The 14,679-nt window shown below is 38.0% G+C and overlaps 1 protein-coding gene across 4 annotated transcripts in view; it reads right to left on the reverse strand.

Moving 5' to 3' along the window:
- MGA (MAX dimerization protein MGA) overlaps positions 1-14,679 on the reverse strand; it is a 90,246-nt gene that overhangs the window by 25,695 nt on the left and 49,872 nt on the right. For all 4 annotated transcript variants that reach the window (XM_068965178.1, XM_068965176.1, XM_068965175.1 and 1 more), the window contains exons 9-11: positions 3,014-3,240; positions 1,512-1,688; positions 845-917 (exon numbers count right to left, since the gene is read on the reverse strand). In XM_068965178.1, coding sequence (XP_068821279.1) covers positions 845-917; positions 1,512-1,688; positions 3,014-3,240 — 477 coding nt within the window. The remainder of the gene's footprint in view (positions 1-844; positions 918-1,511; positions 1,689-3,013; positions 3,241-14,679) is intronic.

The raw sequence follows: 14,679 nt of genomic DNA on the forward strand, positions 1-14,679 counted from the left end.
TTTTGTTGGGGGAAAAAACCTTGCACTCTACCTCTAGTTTCCACTGCAAATATTTCTGAACTACTTCTGTGCCTCTGGATTTGATTGTTCCACTTCTACATTTCATGCAAGACCACTCACAACTCAAGTATGTTTACATTCATGGCAACACATTAACTAAATATACATTTCTCTAGCTAGATTTCTATAGCAGGATCTCCCAACCAATGTAGTACAGTTATCAATACATCAGGATAGCCAATTCCCTCAGCCTTCAGGGTGATCATGCTAATAGGCACCCTTTCCAATTGCCTTAATGTGCTAGCAACAGTATCATTTTTGTATGTTTATCATGCCAAGTTTAGCAGACACTGCTGCTTAAATGTCTGACGTCTTAAGAAGCACAATCAAAAACAAAAGGTTAATTCCCTAGACACTACCTTCATCATCCTAATTCCAGCTGTAACATTTACTAGATAAATCAGTGATACTCCTTCCTTTTTCCCTCTGTACTCTCCAACTGCAGCAACTATTGAAAATCTCAGGTAAAATTTCAGTAACTAATGATGTCAATATCGCTGAGGTTTGTAAAGGAGTTTTAAAAAAATCACCGACCTCATTCTGTTTCTTACAACACAACATACCACGAATACCAACAAATTGTATTTCTTAGAACAGGAAAGTTAAACACAGCAAAAAACTGGGAAAAAAACTTACCTATAGTGTCTATTTTTACCAAAACTAGAAACAAGGTAGGTAGACATGCTCTGGATTGGTAGCTTTGGTTCCCCCTCATTATTAGTATAGTCCATATCTATATATTAATAATTACTATCAAATGATAAGTCATAGTTTTCATTCTGACCTTGTGATTTATCAGAATCATCCTCCAGGTCACAAGTGAGTGGTTTCAAAGGCTGCTGTTCAGAAGCTGGCTCCTGACAAAGGGAACAATACAAATACTTCAGTTCAATACGTATTTAATATCAAGGGACTAAGACATACGAATTAAATCTGAAGGAAGCCTAAAATAATAGAAAAATTAAAGTACTCAAAGAACATCTTGACATCCACATTACCATCACACTATACAACCATAAAAACAAGTAGTCTTGCTGTTTAACATCTGTGACAGTGACTGAATTACCAAGAAAACAATTAATATTGCATTTTATAGTGTAATTCTAGGAAAAAAGGAAAAATATTTGATGTTTAATGAAACAAGTTTCAACTATTTAGAAAATTCACCAATGCAGAAAGATCAAATCCTAATAAACCACATTATTAAAACCAAAAATGTTTAAATTTTCAAAATTACTCCAACTTCAGAAAGAATAATACTTTTAAAATGACCTTAAGGGAATATGTTCTAGAATAGGTATGCAGAGAAACATAAATTGATATGCACATTATGTAAACCTTCTCTGGCCCTAAAGAATTACTTCATATTATACCAACAGTAATGCAAATTCTAGTACTAGCAACAAGGAATTGGAAGTTAAAAAGAGAAATCTATGCAATAAGGAATTCACCTTTACACTACAGTTCTCAGGACTAGAATGACATGAGCCCTGCTGCTGAAATGATGGAGATGGTGATGGTGATGGTTGTCTCTCTTCCTCTTTTTTTCGTTCATACACTCGAACTCGGGCACAAGTCATCATACTTTCAAAGTACAAGTAGACTGGATCCTTGTCTTCTTCCCGAATCTGCAAGTTTCATACAACAAAACATTCCAAATATTGGGGGGGGAAGTCTCCAGGATTCCAAAAGGAAAAGGATGTAATCTTTGCTTCTATTACAACACTTAAAAATTTTTAATGCAAACTTTAAATAGTACAATTACGGTTTGTATGTGCTGACTCTTGGGGCAGTCAGAAAGGATCTGTTTCTCTTTTAAGAAAATTCAGCACACCAGAGCAGTGCTTCTCAAATTATCTGCAGTGAAGGATAAATTTCTTAATTACCTGTCACAAACAGACTGATATTTTTGAAAAGACAGTAAAATAAATTACCAGAAAAACAAAGATCAAGTTTTTCAGTATTAGATTTAATAGATAAAAATTTCTCTATCAACTTGTGGCAAAAGTTTCTAAATATCTCCTTTTGCTTTTTATACTTATTTCATCACAGACTAATAACAAACAGTTATATATTAGCACTGTATAGAGACCATACTAAATAGCACTGTACTGAACAATCTTTCTTCAATTTAATTAAACAGAAAGACTGAAATAGATTTATTAATAATCAGAACTGCTTAACCCATTAACACAAGAGAAGCAACAGATCTTCTACCTACTGTCTTCACCTGGTCATGCAACTATTTTAAACCTTAAACTTTATTGTATATAAAGACAATATGCTTTAAAAAGATCACAGTGACTCTCTAAAGTTTCTTCCTAATGCTTTTCTAATAGTGCACACTATCTCTCAATCACTTAATATTCTATACTACATGAATAAGAGAACCTTTAGAAGACGTCTGCCAAGTCATTTTTTTTTAAAGCCGATTTGATATGATCCTCCTAGAGAGAGATTTAGCTATCTTTAAGAATTATAGTAATTCTGTACAGGTCCAAGTACAGCTTTTCTTCAATAGTAAATACTACAGGATACTATATGATCCTCAGTTGGTTGAGTCCACACATGCAGAACCACAGGCACAAAAAGCTAACTGTAACATTACACATGGACTTTTGACTGCACAAAGGGTCTACACTCCAAACCCTCCCTGTTGCTCAAGGGTCAATCATACTACTATTCACTCTACTTTTATGACATTTTTAAAATTAATTTATTTTTAGTTGAAGGATATTGCTTTACAGAATTTTGCTGTTTTCTGTCAACTTTTATGACACTTTTTAAATGCCATCAATTAAACTGACTAAATCAGAAAGGGAGATGGCTTGCAGACATACTACCTGAAAGCACCATGATTCACAAAATACAAACCAAAAATCTGGTTGAAACCCATTACCTTTACAAATTATTTTTATAACTTTCAATAAAAGATGTATAACTCTAAGCTTACCACAGGATTGGGTTTGGGAGTATATGCCCTCGCAGGTTTAATTCCTGTGAGTAGTTTGCCCTTCACAGTAGTAGATAAAACTTCTGGCTGAGGCAACAACAATGGTTTCATAGGCTCAATGACAGAAGGCGTTGGGATATACACTGGTTCTGGATCTACTTCACCTTCTACTTTCACCCACAGTGGGTAATGTCGAACAGGCTGTTCAGGTTCTGTTTCACAGATAGCTTAACAAAAGGAAGGGTAAGACAAAAGTTAACTGAGGCATTGTCAAAATATTCTCCCTCATAAAAAGCATTAAATCATTAAAATAATCAAACAGATAGATAACCCCTAAGAAACCTTTAGGTGGCCCTCATGAACCTTAATTAATTTATTTATTAACCAAATATTTGTTGAATACCTATTATAAATCAGACACTGCTTTAAATCCTAGAGTGAAAACAGCTATGACTAAAACAAAGTTCTTGCCTTCACAGAGTTTATAATCCACAGGAGAAAACAATCTAATAAACATATAGTATCAAGTAACAAGGACAACATAGAAAAATACAGATGGATAAATAAAGGATAAAGAGTTAACAGGAGATGCTATTATAATCAACATGATCAGAAGAGGCTTTTTCTATTATCCTAGAAAGATAATCATTCTATATTACAGTTTTTAATTCTACAAATAACAACAAGTACTTTTTGAACCTATCTACAGAGTCTAAGCACTTACTATGTTTTAATTCATATAACTGTAACAATGGTCCTTGAGATATTATTATTTCCATTTGGTTCCAAATAGGGAAAGGAGTATGTCACGGCTGTATATTGTCACCCTGCTTATTTAACTTCTATGCAGAGTACATCACGAGAAATGCTGGGCTGGATGAAGCACAAGCTGGAGTCAAGATTGCCTGGAGAAATATCAGTACCTCAGATATGCCGATGACACTACCCTTATGGGAGAAAGTGAAGAAGAACTAAAGAGCCTCTTGATGAAAGTGAAAGAGGAGAGTGAAAAAGCTGGCTTAAAACTCAACATTCAGAAAACTAAGATCATGGCATCTGGTCCCATCACTTCATGGCAAATAGGCAAACAGTGGAAACAGTGACGGACTTTTATTTTCTTGAGCTCCAAAACCACTGCAGGTGGTGACTGCAGCCATGAAATTAAAAGACTCTTGCTCCTTGGTAGAAAAGCTGTGACAAACCTAGACAGCATATCAAAAAGCAGAGACATTGCTTTGCCAACAAAGGTCTGTCTAGTCAAAGCTATGGTTTTTCCAGTAGTCATGTATGGATGTGAGAGTTGGACTATAAAGAAAGCTGAGCGCTGAAGAACTGAAGCTTTTGAACTGTGGTGTTGGAGAAGACTCTTGAGAGTCCCCTGGACTGCAAGAAGATCCAACCAGACCATCCTAAAGGAAATCAGTCCTGCATATTCATTGGAAGGACTGATGTTGAAGCTGAAACTCCCAATCCTTTGGCCACCTGATGGGAAGAACTGACTCATTTGTAAAGACCCTGATGCCGGGAAAGACTGAAGGCAGGAGGAGAAGGGGACAACAGAGGATGAGGTGGCTGGATGGCATCACCAACTCTATGGATCTGAGTCTGAGTGAACTCTGGGAGTTGGTGATGGACAGGGAGGCCTGGTGTGCTGCAGTCCATGGGGTTGCAAAGAGTCTGAAATGACTAAGCAATTGAACTGATACTTTGCAAAAGCTGAAGTTCAGGGAAGTCCAATAATAAGAGGCAGAACCTGGATCAAACCCAGTCAATCTGGTTCCAGACCTGTTACTGCTGCCTTCTGATGACAACTTCTATTCAGAAGTCAGCCTGAACTCAGCATAGAAGCAAAAATACATAAACAGGAAAGCAATGAAACCTAACTAAGACGAAATCATACCATCAACAAATTCTACACAAAGGAAAACATGCACTGACTCTTAACCAAATTAAATAGAGGATTTGGTTAACAGGCTGTTGGCTGCTTTTTCAAAAGCAAATTACCCATTCCCATCAATAAGACAAGAGAAGCAAACATTGTGTTTTGCATTTCAATGATCAGTGCTCAGAGAGGATAGCTCCAAACCTAAGACCCACAATCTTTGCCTAAAATCACATGAAAGGGGCAACTGACACTTAATCTTGCATAAGAAAGCAGTATCCAAACTGCTACCTGATCTCATAAGAAGTCCATTTGCTCTGAACACTAAGACCCAATTACTGATGAATAATTTTGTCTAAAAGTCTCCTAAGGCTAACATCATTCAGAGTATAACTATAAAATACTGAATAAAGGTTTAAAGATTAAAACACCAAGGGCGAAAAAACCTGAGCTAGAATGTGACTGAGTTAATTCGTTAGCTACTTAGCAGCCTCTGTTATCCAACTTTTGTTAACTTAGTTTATTTATCACATAATTCACATAGGCTGTTAAAACCCCAGTTGAGGTATTCAAATATTTGAACATTCATATGTATCAGACTTAGTAGACACAGTAATGAACAAAACTGATCAAAAATTCTTGCTTTCATGGAGGTTATATTTAAGTTGTAGAGGGACGAGGGTAGACAGTCATAAACAGGGAAAATAATGAAAATATGTAGGATTTTCAAGTGCTTATAAGGAAAAAACCAAGCACAGAGAAGTACTGATAAACTGTTTAGTGAGTATGTATGAGTATATATCTTAAGGGGGATGGTTGCAATTTTTAAAAGGGTAAACCAGGGTGCCCTTACAAAGAAGGTGGTGTATACAGAGCCTCTATCAATCATTTGGTTAAAGCTTTGTTGTCTAGTTCTATGAATTATTTGACACATATTAATTTTACTACAAAAATAAAAGGCTTCAGGTCAAACAACATTGTCTTGCCTCTTTCAATCATCTTTCAAGGACTTTCTAAGCCTCCATAAACTAAGGATTTACTAAGAACTCTTTTCATCTTTTTTTTCTTTTGAAAATAACAGCTCATAACTTCACAATACTTCCAAAGAAAACCTCTTAAAATGTCTAAACATATTAATTTCTCAGAGAATCAAAAACAACTCTAAATTTTGTGGATAAAACAGAAATTGTGGCTCCAGTAAATAGGAAAGTTCACAAAATCTATTGAATTGAGTTCTGTTGAGGACAGTGTTAAGATTGGAATGACAGCAACTAGGGTAAGCATTAAAAATTAAGACTACCATTGGGCAGAGACTACACCTGAAGCCATGAAAATGGACAGACTCCACGTAAGACCCTGAACAACAGTCCACTTCCCCACACTTCCTTAACCCCGCTGTCCACTTGACTCCTTACACAGTCTGGAATCCAAGACTGAACGCTTCTCTTTCCCCCTCACAGTACACTTGAGATACTCCTACCTTTCATCTGAAACCCAGATAAAGGAAGTTAGCAAAGACACAGTGAGGGGAGAGCCAGAGTAGCATATATTCACAGAAGCCAAGAACAGAAACCTGTTTCAAGAATAAAGTAATATATCCCCTTGTTTCTATTCAAATGCCTTCTAATACACACCATCTTCCCAAGGTTCTGTAGCATTATCATTTTGCCTTCTCAGTTCTCAAAAAGCCTTTTCTTCATGATACTTAAAACATGGCACTTTTGTTATTGTGGCATTTAAAATTATCATAAATATATATCTACATGTTTACCTGTTCATCAAATTGACAGTAATTTCTTACAGACTTAGTTTTAACTGTCTGTATCTTAACTCCTCTCACTCCTAGCAGTGCCCAGAGTACTTGCTTCATGAATGAAGTGTTGGGCAAGTAAGTCCCAGAAAACTGCTATGCTAACAATCAGCATACTATATTCATCTCCCTCCCATTCTGAAGGCATTTTAAACCTCTTTATTGTGAAATACCCATATGTATAGAAACAATGTATATACAACTTAATAGCAATACATATTAACAAATATACAACCATGTAAACTCTATAAAGATTAAGAAATGAAATATGCCCATAAACCTCAGAAGCCTTTGCATGTCTTTCTCATAATTCCTTCCTACAAGCAACTCACTTAAATTATTAGCCACCTCTCTGCATTCCCTTTTAACACCAATCATCATCACTAAACATCACAGCTTAATTTTGTCTACTTTTGCAATTAATTAGAGACGTATTCCCTGCCTAGCTTTTTTTTTCCTTCTCACTCAACAATTTTGTAAAATATATCTATATTCTACACATAAATCATTTATTTTTACTGTGGTATATACTACTCCACTGATTATTCATACTATTATTTATTCATTCTAATGCTATCAGATATCTGGGTTTGTTTGCAGGTTTTAGGTACTGTGAGTCACTGTGCCAAAACACTGTTGTAGAATGCAGTTCTGCTGGTTACTCTGGAGTCAAACTACTAGACTAAGGGCATGTGAGTTCACCAATCCCAGCAGAAACTGTCAAACTACTTTCCAAAGTGCTTATGCCAATTTACATTCCCACTAGCAGTACATCAAAGCTCCCATTTCTTAAGAGCTGATATCATCAGAGAATTTTAATTATAACCATTTTTGCAGGCATGCAGTAGAATCTTGCTGTGGATATAGTTTGCATTTCCAATTATAAATGAGATGGTCAACATCCCTCCTGAAGTGCTTCTAAAAGACTTGCCCCCACATTTAAAAAAATATTTACATTTATTTGGCCATGGTGAATCTTAGTTGTGGCATGCAGATCTTTAGTTGTAGTCGCTGCATGTGAAATCTCAGTTGTGGAATGTGGGATCTAGTTATCTGACCAGCGATCGAACCCAGGTCCCAAGCACTGGAAGCACAGTATTAGCCTCTGGGCCACCAGAGACCTGCCCTTTTTAAAATGGGACCACTTAGTTCTGATTAATCTGCACCAATATCTCTATATATTCTGGATACAAGTCCCTAAATATTGCAAGTATCTATTTTCTCACTGTAGCTTACATTTTCACTTGCTTAATGTCTTTAAGCAATGAGTTTCTCATTTTTAACTCATCAAATATATTGGCTTGGCCAAGAAGTTTGTTTGGATTTTTCTGTAAGATATTATGAAAAAACCTGAATGAACATTTTGGCCAACCCAAAAAGGACTGATTATTTCTCCTGTCACGCTTAAGAACCCTTCTACTAATATGAGATCATACACACACGTGCGCATTTTTTTAAACATTATCTTCTAAAAGTTGTGTTGATTAGCTTTGACAATTGGGTCTGTAATCTATGTAGAAATTATTTCTATGTATAGCGTGAGGAATAAAGTTTCACATATTCCCGATATGGATATTCAATGATTCCACCAACATTTACTGACGAGATCACCCTTTTCCTTACTCTTCTGCCACTTTTGTCAAACCAACTGCTCATGTGTCTGAGTCTACTGCAGCCTCTCTATTTGGCCTACTAGTCTATTCAGTTGGTACTCCAGCCAGAAGCATCGTTCTGTTGTTGTTGGCCACACCACGCGGCCTGTGGGATCCTAGTTCCCCGACCAGAGATCGAACCCTTGCCTCCTGTACTTGAAGCATGAAGTTTTCAACCACTGGACTGCCAAGGAAGTCCCCATCCCATCTTAAAACGAGAGTTCTATAACTTTCGACATTTAGCAAGCAAGACCTCCGGCCTTATTCTAGACTGCCCTGGCTATTTCTAGGTGCATTTTCATATACATTTTGGAATCAGCTTTTCAAGTTTCACATAAAAAGTTGTCACAATTTTGATTAGGATTGCAATGATTAGAACTGCAATGAAATTACAGATGAAAAAGAGAAGAAAGACCATTACAATATTCAGTTTTGCTTGCTAGGAGTTTTTTGGGTTTGGGGTTTTTGTTGTTGTTTAAGAATGGATACTGAGAGGTTTCTGGGGAGATGATGGAGTAGGCAGCACCAAGATATATGATTTTAGATATGAATAATAATTGTACTGGCAGAATCTGATATATTTTCAAACTCTGGAGTCTGATGAAGAATTGCACCTTTCAAGGGAGGACAGAGACAGTAAACGTTCATCAGGTTCAATTTCAGTTCTTGGCACAACAACAGCTACTCATTCCTCATCACCTGGTCACCTGGCAAGCAGCTGTGCACGTGTTCCTGGAGCAGCTTGCAACACAGTGGGAGCGAGGGTGGGCAGAAAGGACCTTGTCCTCTAAGTATCAGGGATCTCTGCTCTGACTGCTGCTTCTGGCCACAGAGGTGCACAGAGGCAGGAAGCCATTACTGTTGAAGCTACCCACTTGGTTGAAAGGCCTTATCCTTCTGTCTTAGGTAACTTCGAGGGGATTTAAAGGGACACCACCCTCTCCTCTCTTCACTTTTCACTCATCCCCCTTTACAGGAGACAGACACTAAAGACTAGAACACTTGGGAAAAAAAAAAACAAACCCTGCATATACAAGGAAAATTAGAAAGGGACTCTGCATGCCTAGGGCTTCCCTCATCGCTCAGCTGGTGAAGAATCTGCCTGCAATGCAGGAGACCCTGGTGTGATTCCTGTTCAGGAAGTTGCCCTAGGGAAGGAATAGGCTACCCACATCAGTATTCTTGGGCTTCCCAGGTGGCTCAGACAGTAAAGAATCTGCCTGCAATGTTCAGTACCTGGGTTGGAAAGATCCCCAAAAGGAGGGCATGGCAACCCACTCCAGTATTCTTGCCTAGAGAATACCTATGGACAGAGGAGCCTGGAGGGCTACAGTCCCTGGGGTCGCAAAGTGTCAACACAACTGAGCGACTAAGCACACACATGAATGCCTAAGGAAAAGCTTGACACAGACAGCCTACAAGAATCAAAAAAACAGAAACAGTTAAGAACAAAAAAATCCGAAGAAGGAAAAGAATCTGATTTCCAGAGTTATCACATTATCAGATTCAAATGTCCAGTGTTTCACAAAACATCACAAACCATACAAAAAAAAAAAGTATGGCCCATTTCAAAGAAAAAAATAAATCAACCATCCCTGAAAAAGACCAAAAGATAGATATACCAAAGACTTTAAAATAACTGCCTTAAAGATACTCAAAAAAATCAAGGAAGATGTGGAGAAAGTCAAGAAACTAACATGTGAAAAAGATGGAAATACTGATAAAGAAACACAAAACCTGAAAAGAAACCAAAAAGCAATCCTGGAGGTAAAAAAGCACAGTAACTAAAATGGAAAATTAACTACAGGGACTCAAAGGCAGATTCAAATAGGCAAAAAAAAGAATCAGCGAATTTGAAGATAGCACCATGGGAATCATGGAGTCTAAGGAAAAGAAATATAAGAGATTAAAGACAAGTGAACAGAACCTAAGGACCTGGGTGATACCATCAAGTAGACAAGTATAAGCATCACAGGCATTCCAGAGGGAGAAGAGAAAAAGAAATGGGCAGAGAGAATCTCTGAAGAAATAACAACTGAAAACTTTCAAATTTCAAGGAAAGACAAGAATATAAACATCCAGAAAGCTCAACAAATTCCAAGATGAACTCAGAGACCCACAGTGAGACACATTATAATCGAACTTTCAAAAGAGAAAGACAAAGAATCTTGAAAGCAGAAAGAGAGAAGCAAATCATCACTTACAAGAGATCCTCAATAAAATATGAGCAGATGTCTCATCAGAAACTCTGGAGGCCACCAGACAGTGATCGGATCTATCCAAAGTGTTAAAAGAAAAATACTATCAACCAAGAAACCTAAATGTAGCAAAATTGTCCTTCCAGAGAGAGAGAGAACCTAGTATTATTATAACAAGAGTCTATAAATGTACTCTTCATTTTCTATAGAATTTGAGAGATTAATATGCATTTAAAGGGAAAAAGCATTAGTATGAAAGTTATTATTTTTAGTTTATAACTCTAAATTTTGTTTTCTACATAATTTAAGAAATTAATGCATTTTAGAAATCATTTGCTTGTGAATACACAATGTATAAATATGTAACACTGTGACATTAACAATCAAAAGGTGTGGAAGTATAGCTATAAAGGAGGAGAGTTTTTTTTAATGTCAATCAAGTTGATATAAATTTAGAGTGTTATAACTTCAGGATGGTAAATGTAAGCCCTGGGAACCAGTCCATTCTAAAGGAGATCAGTCCTGGGTGGTCTTTGGAAGGAATGATGCTAAAGCTGAAACTCCAGTACTCTGGCCACCTCATGTGAAGAGTTGACTCATTGGAAAAGACCCTGATGCTGGGAGGGATTGGGGGCAGGAGGAGAAGGGGACGACAGAGGATGAGATGGCTGGATGGCATCACCGACTCGATGAACATGAGTTTGAGTGAACTCCGGGAGTTGGTAATGGACAGGGAGGCCTGGCGTGTTGCAACTCATGGGATCGCAAAGAGTTGGACATGACTGAGTGACTGAACTGAACTGATGGTAACCAAAAAAGAAAAAAAAAAAAAAAACTACACAAAACACACAAAGGGAAATGAGAAATTTCAAACATTTCACAACAAAATACCAACTAAAAACAAAATAATAGAGTAACGCAGGAACCGAGGAACCTAAGAGTTATTAAGTATACAGAAAAACGAACAGCACGATGACAGAAGATCCTCCTTATTGATAACTATTTTAAATATAGATTAAAATCTCCATCAAAAGAAAGATTGGCAGAATTGATTTAAAAAGAAAAACAACATGATCTAATTATACCCTGTCACCAAGAGACTCACTTGAGATCCAAAGGCACAAACAGGCTGAAAGTGACAGAAAATGATAATCCATACAAACGGTAACCAGAAAAGAATAGGGATGGGTATACTAAGACCAAAGTAAACATCAAATCAAAAAACAGACAAAGAAGGATGTATGTGTGTTAGTCACTCAGTCATGTCCAACTCTTTGCAACCCCAGAGACTGTAGCCCAGTAGGTTTCTCTGTCCATGGAATTCTCTGGGCAAGCATACTGGAGTGGGTAGCACATTCCCTTCTTCCTGACCCAAGGATCAAACTTGGGTCTCCTGCATTTCAGGCATATTCTTTACCATCTGAGCCACCAGCGAACCCAACAAAGAAGGATGTCATATACTAATAAAATGTTCAATACATCCAGAAAAAATAACTTCTACAAACATTCATACACCTAATGACAGATCATCAAAATACATGAAGCAAAAACTGACAAAATTGTCATAGATGGCATCTTCTTCCATCATAAGGCTGTTTTGCCTACAGTGAATGCCCGCAGTTTAGTGTAGCAGTCATTGTTATATGTGAGATAGCTCTTCTGAATAACTTGCTGCAGCTTCTATACCAGTACTTGCTGCTTCTCCGTGGATTTATTTGTATGTCATGGAAATAGTTTCTTTCCATAAACCTTAAGAACCAAACACAGCTAGCTTTAAACTTTTCACCCTCTCTCAGAAGACTTCATAGAATTCAAGACAATTAGGGGCTTTTTTGCCAAGAAAATGCACTGGTCATAACAAACACCCTCTTCCAACAACACAAGAGAAGACTCTACACATGGACATCACCAGATAGTCAACACCGAAATCAGACTGATTATATTCTTTGCAGCCAAAGATGGAGAAGCTCTATACAGTCAACAAAAACAAGACCAGGAGCTGACTGTGGCTCAGATCATGAACTCCTTATTACCAAATTCAACTCAAATTGAAGAAAGCAGGGAAAACCGCTAGACAATTCATTCAGGTATGACCTAAATCAAATACCTTATGATTATACAGTGGAAGTGAGAAATAGATTTAAGGGACTAGATCTGATAGATAGAGTGCCTGATGAAGTATGAAATGAGGTTTGTGACATTGTACAGGAGACAGGGATCAAGACCACTTCCATGGAAAAGAAATGCAAAAAAGCAAAATGGCTGTCTGGGGAGGCCTTACAAATACCTGTGAAAAGAAGAGAGGGGAAAAGCAAAGGAGAAAAGGAAAGATATAAGCATCTGAATGCAGAGTTCCAGAGAATAGCAAGAAGATACAAGAAAGCCTTCTTCAGCGATCAATGCAAAGAAATAGAGGAAAAGAACAGAATGGGAAAGACTAGAGATCTCTTCAAGAAAATTAGAGATACCAAGGGAACATTTCATGCAAAGATGGGCTCGATAAAGGACAGAAATGGTATGGACCTAACAGAAGCAGAAGATATTAAAACGAGGTGGCAAGAATATACAGAAGAATTGCACAAAAAAGATCTTCACGACCCAGATAATCATGATGGTGTGATCACTTACCTAGAGCCAGACATCCTGGAATGTGAAGTCAACTGGGCCTTGGAAAGCACTGCTACGAACAAAGCTAGTGGAGGTGATGGAATTCCAGTTGAGCTATTTCAACTCCTGAAAGATGATGCTGTGAAAGTGCTGCACTCAATATGCCAGCAAGTTTGGAAAACTGAGCAGTGGCCACAGGACTGAAAAAGGTCAGTTTTCATTCCAATCCCAAAGAAAGGCAATGCCAAAGAATGCTCAAACTACTGCACAATTGCACTCATCTCACATGCTAGTAAAGTAATGCTCAAAATTCTCCAAGCCAGGCTTTAGCAATATGTGAACCGTGAACTCCCTGATGTTCAAGCTGGTTTTAGAAAAGGCAGAGGAACCAGAGATCAAATTGCTAACATCCGCTGGATCATCAAAAAAGCAAGAGAGTTGCAGAAAAACATCTATTTCTGCTTTACTGACTATGCCAAAGCCTTTGACTGTGTGGATCACAATAAACTGTGGAAAATTCTGAAAGAGATGGAATACCAGACCACCTGACCTGCCTCTTGAGAAATCTGTATGCAGGTCAGGAAGCAGCAGTTAGAACTGGACATGGAACAACAGACTGGTTCCAAATAGGAAAAGGAGTACGTCAAGGCTGTATATTGTCACCCTGCTTATTTAACTTCTATGCAGAGTACATCATAAGAAATGCTGGACTGGAAGAAACACAAGCTGGAATCAAGATTGCCAGGAGAAATATCAATAACCTCAGATATGCAGATGACACCACCCTTATGGCAGAAAGTGAAGAGGAGCTAAAAAGCCTCTTGATGAAAGTGAAAGTGGAGAGTGAAAAAGTTGGCTTAAAGTTCAACATTCAGAAAACGAAGATCATGGCATCCAGTCCCATCACTTCATGGGAAATAGACGGGTAAACAGTGGAAACAGTGTCAGACTTTATTTTTTGGGGTTCCAAAATCACTGCAGATAGTGATTGCAGCCATGAAATTACAAGACGCTTACTCCTTGGAAGAAAATTTATGACCAACCTAGATAGTATATTCAAAAGCAGAGACATTACTTTGCCAACTAAGGTCCGTCTAGTCACGGCTATGGTTTTCCTGTGGTCATGTATGGATGTTAGATTTGGACTGTGAAGAAGGTTGAGCACCGAAGAATTTATGCTTTTGAACTGTGGTGTTGGAGAAGACTCTTGAGAGTCCCTTGGACTGCAAGGAGATCTAACCAGTCCATTCTGAAGGAGATCAGCCCTGGGATTTCTTTGGAGGGAATGATGCTAAAGCTGAAACTCCAGGACTTTGGCCACCTCATGCAAAGAGTTGACTCACTGGAAAAGTCTGATGCTGGGAGGGATTGGGGGTAGGAGGAGAAGGGGACGACCGAGGATGAGATGGCTGGATGGCATCACTGACTCGATGGACGTGAGTCTGAGTGAACTCCGGGAGATGGTGATGAACATGGAGGCCTGGCGTGCTGCGATTCATGGGGTCGCAAAGAGTCGG

The sequence above is a fragment of the Capricornis sumatraensis genome, chromosome 2 (assembly GCF_032405125.1).
Source record: "Capricornis sumatraensis isolate serow.1 chromosome 2, serow.2, whole genome shotgun sequence".
NCBI lineage: Eukaryota > Metazoa > Chordata > Mammalia > Artiodactyla > Bovidae > Capricornis > Capricornis sumatraensis.